At 34.1% G+C, this 10,360-nt stretch overlaps 1 protein-coding gene across 4 annotated transcripts; it reads left to right on the forward strand.

The window, feature by feature from the left end:
• Positions 1-2,776: 2,776 nt before the first annotated feature.
• On the forward strand, positions 2,777-7,114 carry LOC107618660 (quillaic acid 3-O-glycosyltransferase CSL1). 4 transcript variants are annotated; one of them, XM_088499515.1, is made up of 9 exons: positions 2,777-3,495; positions 3,581-3,779; positions 4,154-4,261; positions 4,529-4,666; positions 4,802-5,014; positions 5,093-5,192; positions 5,267-5,439; positions 5,518-5,865; positions 6,423-7,114. In XM_088499515.1, exons 1-9 carry the CDS (start codon positions 3,077-3,079, stop codon positions 6,963-6,965), a joined length of 2,241 nt encoding a protein of 746 aa, XP_088355641.1. In that variant the 5' UTR covers positions 2,777-3,076; the 3' UTR covers positions 6,966-7,114. The 4 variants fall into 4 exon arrangements, with proteins under 4 accessions (XP_088355641.1, XP_088355642.1, XP_088355639.1 ...); XM_088499516.1 differs by having other exon boundaries at positions 4,544-4,666; XM_088499513.1 differs by having other exon boundaries at positions 2,932-3,495; positions 3,560-3,779.
• Positions 7,115-10,360: the final 3,246 nt, after the last annotated feature.

Raw genomic sequence — 10,360 nt, forward strand, 5'->3', positions numbered from 1 at the left:
ATATATCTTAGTGTAATTCTCTCTCTTCTACTCCATTTTCTGTTTCTGCTGCCCAGGAGATAAAACTGAAAAATATCTCGTGCCGGGTGACGAGATAAAAAGAAAAGTCTTGTGGCTGGATACGAGACAAAAATCAAAAAGTCTCTTGAAGTTGTTTCAAAGACCAGCAAGTGTTATTAAGTGAAAAAGGGGCTAAGATTCAACCCCCCCTTCTCTTAGCCACTGAAAACCATCAATAACATATTAAAATCTAATCTTACAATTCATCATTTAAGAGTAAAAAAAAATTTACATGAAGACAATTATAAAAGAGAAAGTACGAGGAGCCAATGAATATAGTGTACAATGTGTACAATAGTGATAAAATTGAAATTAACATCAAATGATAATTAAATTAATTAATTATTAATAATTTTCAATTTGAAATTCAAAGCAAATAAGGATTTGCAGTTAAGTACACCGCAAAAACGGCTTCCCTCTCCCCCATGTGATGTTAATTCCTTCTCGTCCACTCTCTTTCCTTCTCACCGGTGAAAGCTCCGACAGCAACATCAGTTGCCGCCGCCAAAGCATCAGACCACGTCGCCCTGCGACCCGCCAACGTACGAGCAGAACCGTCGTGCACTTTGCGTCGCTCACTAGAAGCATCTCAATGCGCCGGCCATGCGGCCCCCTCCCACACCCGGCGTGTTTCACCATCACTCCGTTTTTATCCACCACAAACAAGGCATAGAAGTGGCTGGCCGTATCATGCGTGGATCACTCCTCACAGCCACGTTAATAGAGAACGGTAATAATTAGGATTAGTAATTAACATTTCACTTTCTTTGCATAAAAGCTTCTACATTACAGAACAAAATTCGAAAAAATCTGTTTGAGTGGCTACATTATTTATAAATCACTATTAGGATTTCTATAACTTTAAATCTTCTCCAGACTCCAGAAAAATTTAATCTTTTCCATAACTTTTAATAATTAAAATAACCATCTGGCTACTTAATGAAATGAACATCCAACATTTATTAATTATATATACTTAAACTAACCATTCTCATAAAAATTATAATAACCATCTACCAACCTATTAAACTAAACATCCATCAATGAACATGTAAGGGGAACGCATGGGTGGAAAAGGCATGGGTGCAGCTGTGGGGCTGCAGGGTGTCACATTGTTAAAATTTGAAATTTAAAACTGGGAATTTAAAATTTAAAATTTGATGGTTATTTTGTCACATATTTTGGGAGTTTTGGTAGTGAGTAGGAAATGGTTAAAATTTGAAAGTGGGAATAAAAGTTTTTTTGTTATTAGAGTTTAGGAGGTATTTTTTATTTTTAATCCACCGTGGGCCAATAAATCAGTTCATTGTACATATTGTCAAGATTTCTTATTGTCTCTCTAACGAGAGTTCCTTATAAAATCTTCATGAGAGAGAGAGAACCCAAATTCATAGAAATAGAAAGAGATAGAGTAGAAACTACATCTCATATCTCACTAACACCAAAGAGAAGAATCTAAAATGAGTAAAATTTTGATATTGGTAAAATATATGAAAGAAAAAGTATAGGTAACTAACTATGTATGCAACTAACTTGAGCTAACTTTTTAAATTTCAAAAAAAGCTCCCTTAGTATTTGCGTTGCGCATATTCTTCTTCGCCAAATTCGCGCCGCAGCGCTGTGCCTCCCATCACCCACACACCAGCGCGTCTGTGGGCAGAAGCAGCGCCTCCTTCACAGTCGATGACGCACGAGAGAGCGACTGCCATGATTACGCTGCACACGGTATTTTTCTTCTTTTAGGTCTTGGACGATTCTTTTAATTAGTTTTGAATTTTTTTTTCCTAACTTTCGGATGTATCTTTTTTATAAGTTTTAAATGTTTCTTTTTCTTATGTTTTAGACGGTTCTTCTTTTTAGGTTTTAAATTATTTTATTAATAGTTTTAAATGTTTCTTTTCTTAATTTTCAGATGTCCTTTTTTTAATATTTTTGAATGTGTCGTTTTGTTATGTTTTGAGTTTTTTTAAATGATTTTGGATATCTCTTTTTTTGTTAGATTTTGGATACTTTTTTTGTGACGTTTCTGATATTTATTTCTATTAGATTTTATATATTCGTTTTACAATGATTTTGGATATTTTTGTTCATTTAGTTTTAATTTTTTTTTAGATTTTGGATGGAGTAAATGGTCAAATTAGTTCAAAAAAGATCACTCGTTCTCCAAATGGGTCTCCGAAAGATTTTTTTTAATCAAATTCGTCTTTTAAAGGTTTTAAATTAGTCATGTTAGTCCTTTATCATTTTTTTATAGTGTCAAAATTTGATAATGTAATACATTACGTGACACCACAACACACACTTAAGAGTCTTAATTAACTATTAACATAATAAGTTTATGAAATTAGATAAAATCAAAACCTAATTAAGGGGAGAATTTAAAACATTGAAATCCCTCTATTTAAGTTGATTTGATCTACTTTCATAAACTAATCATATTAATTGTCAATTAGGACTACTAAGTGTGTGTTATAATATTACTTAATATACCACATCAACAAACTCTGACGTCGTCGTTAGTAATAAAAGTGACGGAAGAGCTAACACGACTAATTTAAAAGTTTTAAAAGACAAATTTAATTAAAAAAATTTTCGAAAATTAATTTAAAGATCGAGTGATCTTTCAAGAACTAATTGGATTATTTACTCATTTTAGATATTTTTTTTATTTAGTTTTGGGGGATAATTTAAATTCAAATTTCCTATGAAATGAAGCATGGAACGCACTAGCATTCGCGTCAATACACCTTTAAGGCTTTAACTATGATATGATTTTTTCCCCTTGACTTTGACTTGTTCTGGACATAATTTTCTGCATCATGACAACATTCTCCAACAAAAATCTATTTTGGACTTTTCTCAAGGAACAATAGTCCATCTTAGCAGTAAACTACATAGTACTAGTTTTGATCATCATCATCACCATGTTCTAACTTCTAAGTTCTATCATTTTTCTATGAGAAGCACATATCAGCTATGATCTGCAAAACCAGTTGAAAATTTGAAGAGCAAATACATGAATTCCAATATGGAGGAAACTACTACTCTTCCTCTGAATATCTCCCATGTCAACAAGCCTATGATCTTCACCAATAGGCTACACATGCTTCTCCACTCTATTGCTTTGTGCTTCTTATTCTATTACAGACTCTGTTACTTCTTTCAACCTAGAGCAACACCACCATTATTGTTACCCTGGATTCTTGTATTTTTATCTGAGATCATTCTTTCCTTCATTTGGATACTAGGCCAAGCATATAGATGGAACCCAATTTCAAGAACTGTGTTCCCTCAAAGGCTACCTGAAGATCAAAAGCTTCCTCATATTGATGTGTTCATATGCACTGCAGATCCTACTAAGGAGCCTACTATTGATGTCATGAACACTTTGTTATCAGCCATGGCACTTGATTACCCTCCACATAAGCTTCATCTGTATGTTTTCTAGCTACAAATTCTTCAATTTTGTTCATGTATGCTTCTAATTTGTTTAACACAGGTTTGTACTTTTACAACTTAGGTATGTTTCTGATGATGGGGGTTCAGCAGTTACCTTGAATGGGATGAGAGTGGCATGGAAGTTTGCAAGGTGGTGGATTCCCTTCTGCACAAGATACAGAATAAGGTGTAGGTGCCCCAAAGCTTACTTTTCTTCTCAAGAGAGTGATGATGATTTTGGCGGGGACATGGAGTTTGTTGCACATAGGAAAATGATCAAGGTGGAAGATTTTATTTATTTTAATATATATATATGGATAAAATTTGATCCTAAAGTTTGTGATTTTTTATTCAAAAATATTTCTGACGTTTAATTTCATTCAATTTTGTTTCTAACGTTTTTTATTTGTGTCAAAATTACCCCTGAACGTTTGGGACAAAATTGAAAACGTTTAGGCGTAGCTTTAACACAAATCGAAAATATCATGGACAAATTTGAATGAAATTAAATATTAGGTATGTTTTTGAAGAAAATTGTGAAAGTTAGGAACATGCTTTACTCTGTATATATCAGATGTTGAAGTTAACTTTCTATGAAATGTTTTTTGGATTTTATGACCATTGACCAATGCTTCATTTATGTGGTTCTCTTCAGGAAAAGTATGAGGTTTTCAAAGAAGACATGTTAAGATTTAGAGAAGATGAGGTTCACTCTGGAGATGCTACTGGCATAACAAGTCAAAATCATGCATCTATCATTGAGGTATAGTATGAGTATTTTTTTAAAAAAAGTAGCTTGATTATGGTTTAATTAGCTAAATTCAAAGCTTGGTAGGCTCTATTTGTTCAATTATAGTTCAGATGAATCAAATTCAAACCTGTGGACTTGATTAATATAAGTGCTTGAACCAAACCAGTGCTTTAATTTGGCCTTTGCAATGTTTGTGTTACATATAGAGAGCACAGTAATTTTCTCTGAGGTGCTGGATGGTGTTTACAATGAATTTCAGTCATATGACAACAAAATCAGGTATGTTCTTGGCAGGTGATACAAGAAGATAGCAGAGATGAAATAGAGCCTGTGAATTTGCCTAGTCTTGTATACGTTTCCCGCGAGAAAAAGCCTTCTCATCCTCACCATTTCAAAGCTGGAGCACTCAATGCACTTGTAAAATTCTCTACATCTCTAAATTTATTCATTATTCAAGGCATTTTCTTGGAACAAAACAAAATTCTTAAACTCAAACCATTCACAAGTATGAGCAAGAGCCTTGATATTTGCATTTACTTTGTCATGTTGCAGTATCGCGTCTCTGCCGTGATGAGCAATTCTCCATACATTCTAGTGCTGGACTGTGACATGTTCTGCAGCGAGCCGGATTCAGCGCGACAAGCACTGTGTTTCCACCTTGATCCAAAGCTATCACCTTCCCTTGCATATGTGCAATTCCCACAGAAATTTCACAACATAAGCAAGAATGATATATATGATAGTCAGCACAGATCAGCATACAAAGTAAAGTAGAGCATACCAAATACATATCTACATCTTCAAAAAAGTAGCATTTACTAAGTTTCTTTTCCCATAACTTAGGTTCTATGGCAAGGTATGGATGGACTTAGGGGGCCTGTGTTGTCTGGCACAGGATTCTATATGAAAAGGGAAGCTCTATATGGAAATTACAAAATCAAAGGTACAGAACATGATGAAATTATTCAGTTGTTTTTGCTTTAGATATGAGTATCACAACTGCATACTCATTGTTAGGCACTGAACTTGAACCCCAACAACAATTTGGCACATCCAACAAGTTAATCAAATCCTTAAAACAACAGAATTTCACTCCTGATTTGGTGAATGGCGGGAAAGCTTTACCTGATGAAGAGACTCTACTTTTGGCTTCATGTAACTATGAAACTAACACTAAATGGGGTCAAGAGGTAATAAAGATTAAGAATATCTATGTTTTTTTTCTCCATTAACACAATGACTTTCAATGTGCTTATTCCTTATTACAGATTGGATTCTTGTATGGTACTGTATGTGAAGATGTTCACACTGGATTCATGCTGAATTGCAATGGTTGGAATTCAGTTTTTTGTGATCCACCTAAGCCACAGTTCCTTGGAAACAGTACAACTAACCTGAATGAATTGCTAATTCAAGGAACAAGATGGGGTTCTGGTCTTCTTGACATTGGTTCAAGCAGGTTCTGCCCTCTTATATATGGACCTCTAAGGATGTCCCTACTTCAAAGCCTTTGTGTTTCTGAGCTTACATATTTCCCTCTTTATTGTTTGCCTCTTTGGTGTTTTGCCATTGTCCCTCAACTTTGTCTACTATATGGATTTTCCCTCTACCCTAAGGTACCAAACAACTAAAAGATTCATCTCTTATATTATTTTTCCCCTTTCAAAGTTCAGTTTAGTCTCTGAGATTGTATTTATAAAGGTTATTTTAGTCCTTTGGTGATACATCATCATGTCATGTTACGTGACATTAACTAATTATGTGATGCACCACATGACATTCATCATAGGTAGTGTCACATTATCAGTCAATAACACAGAATATTTATGTCTAATGTCTTTAATTAACACTGCAGCTAGTATCCCATCATTAGTCAATGCCACGTGTCATGCTAATTAACATGTCACTTAACATGACCTATCAATAAAATAGTAATAGTTAATTGGTCAATTATAGTGTGAAGATGAAAATTTATACAAGAGAATATATAGATTCATTTTAAACTATAAAAATAATTATCTAACAGTACTAGTAATAAATTGATAGAGCAGTGTGCCCCTAGTTAAACTAAGTACGATAAATGTATCTTTAAACATTGAATTCAACATTCACTTGTTATATTTGCTTCACATATTGTGACATAATGACTCTAATGCTTTATTTTGTGTGTCAGGTCTCAGACCCAATTTTCTTCATTTTTCTGTTCATCTTCCTATCATCTCTAACAAAACACTTAGTTGAAGTCCTCACAACTGGAGGAACATTCAGAAAGTGGATAATAGAACAAAGGATATGGATGATGAAATCAGTCACATGCCACTTCTATGGATTGTTGGATGCAACACTCAAAAAACTTGGTCTAAGAGAGGGTAGTTTCATGCCGACCAACAAAGTGGAGGATCATGAACAAACCATGTTGTACCAAATGGACAAGTATGATTTCAGGACATCAAAAATGTTTCTTGTTCCAATGGTTGCAATCATAATCTTCAACATGAGTTGCTTCTTTGGGGGAATCTATAGAGTGGCTTCAGTTGGAGATTGGAACAGCATGTTCATGCAGCTATTGCTTCCATGTTATGTCATTGTTGTGAATTATCCCATCATTGAAGGGCTGATAAGAAAAGACAAAGGAAGCATTTCAACTTCAGTGATTATACTTTCTAACTTTTTGGTAACTATTATTCATTTTGTACTTTCTCCTCTCCTAAGATAAGTGTAGTAGTAGGGGCGGAATTTAGCCACTGAGTGTAGTATTAATATATAATCTTTATGTTAAAATCTTTTGTTCTCAAAAAATCTTTTCAAACTCAGCCACTGAGTGTAGTATTCTATTTATGCTACCTTGCGAAAAACATTCATATAGCTTTGGTGTTATTTTTCATAATATTATTTGCATTTGTATTATTAAATATAATTTGCTACGAAAGTAGGTCAAATGATCCGATAGTTTATTTGTATTTAGGCGAGTGAACAATTAACTCTTCGGTATTTGTATTTGTCTAGAAAAACAACGACTAAAATTTTAAAATGGCCCCTGATATCCCAATTAAACTATTTAGGTCCGAGATTAATTTCCGAAAACAGCAGTCAGAATGCCCTATTTTTAGTACTGTAGTGACTTACTTAACAGAGTGATGAATTAGTACCACTAAGCACGGACCTACGGTGTTACACTAGGGGCACTTGTCTCCACTCCCATTTCAATATATATATATATATATATATATATATTTTTTATTTTAAATTTTAAATAACTTCACTACAAATAAATTAAATTTAATTATTTAAAGTTTTAAATTTATTTTATCTTTTTATTATTTTAACTATTGAATAAATGACCATTTATACCCATGAGAGATGAAAACGCTGATATTTGTATCTATGATAGCCTGAAACTAAAGTTATACCCATGATAGATGCCCTCTGTGTGACAAAAATGTCCTGACTTGAATCTGAGCTTGGTTCGTAGGAATCCGATCCTACGTGGCACTCCCTCCCTTATCTTCAACCCCTCTCTCTCTTACTCACACACACTCTCTCTCTCTAGACCCCACTCTTCACTCTTCAAACCCCACTCTGGCCCCTTCTTCCTCAACACTCGCTCCCTCACCATCCACTCCGCCCTTCACGCCGACAAAGCCATCCTCTTCTCCCTCTCCACCACCTCTAACCCCATCAAGGACACCCTCCTCACTCTCATGCTTTCCAACCACTCTTTCTTCATCCTCACCTTCTCCACCTCCCCTTCCTCTTCCGCACTCCAAATCCGGGATGGTACTTCTCAACCATCTCTTCATACCGGTCAACCAAGCCAGCCCAGTAACCGTGCAGGTAGTAAGAATTTTCAAGGAAAACAACAGCATCATCGTCTCCCTCGTCTTCATCTATCTCTTTCCCATACTCATTCTCCTCTTCATCAATTATGGAAAAAAAATTCAAACTTTGAAAAAAAATCAGACACTCCACAAATTAGTAACACAAAAAATCAAAGTGAAGGAGAAAAGGACCCGCGATTGAGGAACGCAGATATGAACGTGTTGGTAATATTTATTTCTCGAATAAATGTTCTAATTTTTAACAGCATCTCTCTCTTTCTCTGAGTACAATTATTCAATTAAGCTAAGCAAACGAAGCACCCATCTTTGTACAGAAGAGAGAGAGAACAAAAATAACATAGAGACAGAAGACATGTCTGCTTTTGATACCTACAGCGTCGACTCCGATCACCACCAAAACCACGCCGACAAAGACAACTTCTCCGGATACGGTGGCTACTCCAACTTCTCCAGCAGCAATGTCCCCGTCGTTGACCACACTTCTCCGTCTACTTCACCAGACATCTTCGGGTTCAGCTTATAAAGCCTGTAACTTCAACTTTAGCCTACTATACCACCTTTCTACCTTAAACCGCTTCATCAAGATAACCTGACCTAGTGGCATTTCTTCCCCGGTTTGAAACTTCCTGTTTTGTATCTGGATCCAAGCTACTCCAGTCTCCCTTCGAACTGGTGCATGTAGCAGAAAATGGTAACGACAACGGCTACCACGACGACAGCGTTTTTATCTCAGACGAACCAGTGCTTCCAGCGCCTACAGAGATGGGATCAGAGGAAGGTTACGCCCTTCGTGAGTGGCGCCAGTGAGAAGTGAGAAATGATGAAAAATTTTGGGAATTTGGAAGATTCAAAAAACCTTAATAAGGATGAGGTTGTTGATGTTGACGATGAGAGGAGAAAGAGACTGTTGAGGAAGAGGCAGAAACGTCGAGAAGGGAGAACGGTGAGTCGATGATGTTGATGGCTATGGTGGTAGCAAGGAATGAGAGCGGTGGTAGGGTTTCAGAGTTAGGAATTGGGGAAGAGAAGATGGGGAATAAAATTATAAATTAAAATTAGATTATATTTAAAGGGTTTGGGGGTTTGGAGTGGCACGTAGGATTGGATTCCTACGAACCAAGCTCAGATCCAAGTCAGGGCACTTTTGTCACATGGAGGGCATCTATCATGGGTATAACTTTAGTTTCAGGCTATCATGGGTACAAATGTCAGCGTTTTCATCTCTCATGAGTATAAATGGTCATTTATAACTTAATTAAATTTAGTATTTTTTCATTCTCAAATTCCAGCCGTCACCACTCTCTTATTCTCTTAAACACTTTTCTTAATTTCATATTTTCAATTTTTTTCTATTTCTTTTTTACTAATCATTTTCTCTTTATCAAAAAGTAAATTTTAAATATTTTTTTATATAACTCTCTATGACTCTATGTATCTTTTAATTTTATTGTTTCTCTTTTTGATATTTTCAATTGTAAATTTTAATTCAAACAATTATAGTTTAAATATTAATTTAATTTTTTATTCTCTTCATAAATTTATATATTTTATTTTATTCTCAATTTAGTGATCCTTATTATTTATTTATTTATCTTTCATTCTATTTTATTATATGTAATTATGTTTCATATAAATTTCTAAAATCAATGGATCAATTTACTAATTTAGAATATATATTTTTTTATTTTTAAAAATAATAATAAAAAATATTTTTCATCTTATTTTATTGTATGTCATTTTTTATTTTTTTGTATTCGAATAATTAATATACACTTTTAATTTTTTAAATTTAAATTAATATATCTTTTGATAATAACGTATATTATTTTTGCTTTTCTAACCTAAATTTTTTGAATCCGTCACTCACCAATACTGTTGACACTATAATCACTCGTGTATATGGCAAATGAATGTTTATGATTCAATGTGATCCATAGTCACCTTTATCACTCTAAATCTACTGATCAATCCTCGGTAAACTCCAAATTGTTCTGCCTTTCTCCATTCTTTAGAAGAATCATGTAATAATTCATTCAAATGATAATCAAATTAACTAGATTTAAACCGCGCATCCCTAAATCTACTTAATATACTAAAATTGGATTTTTCCCCAATTAATAAAGGTGACGTGTCGATCTCTTGTGAGTCCGTTTTTCCTCTAAAATACATAAAATTTTTTATTTATTTTAAATTATTTTATAAAAATATCTTTATTGTAATTATATTATAATTAATATTTAATGAATAATATATAATTATACCAATTTAGGAA

This window comes from Arachis ipaensis, chromosome B9 (assembly GCF_059453495.1).
Source record: "Arachis ipaensis isolate K30076 ecotype BB chromosome B9, ASM5945349v1, whole genome shotgun sequence".
In the NCBI taxonomy this organism is placed as follows: Eukaryota; Viridiplantae; Streptophyta; class Magnoliopsida; order Fabales; family Fabaceae; genus Arachis; species Arachis ipaensis.

Bases quoted from the DNA above. Each gene is read 5' to 3' on its own strand.
- LOC107618660 (XM_088499513.1), top strand. From the start codon at position 3,077: ATGAATTCCAATATGGAGGAAACTACTACTCTTCCTCTGAATATCTCC. The intron at 3,496-3,559 runs GTATGTTTTCTA...TGTTTAACACAG, and splicing joins CCTCCACATAAGCTTCATCT to GTTTGTACTTTTACAACTTA. The intron at 3,780-4,153 runs GTGGAAGATTTT...GGTTCTCTTCAG, and splicing joins CACATAGGAAAATGATCAAG to GAAAAGTATGAGGTTTTCAA.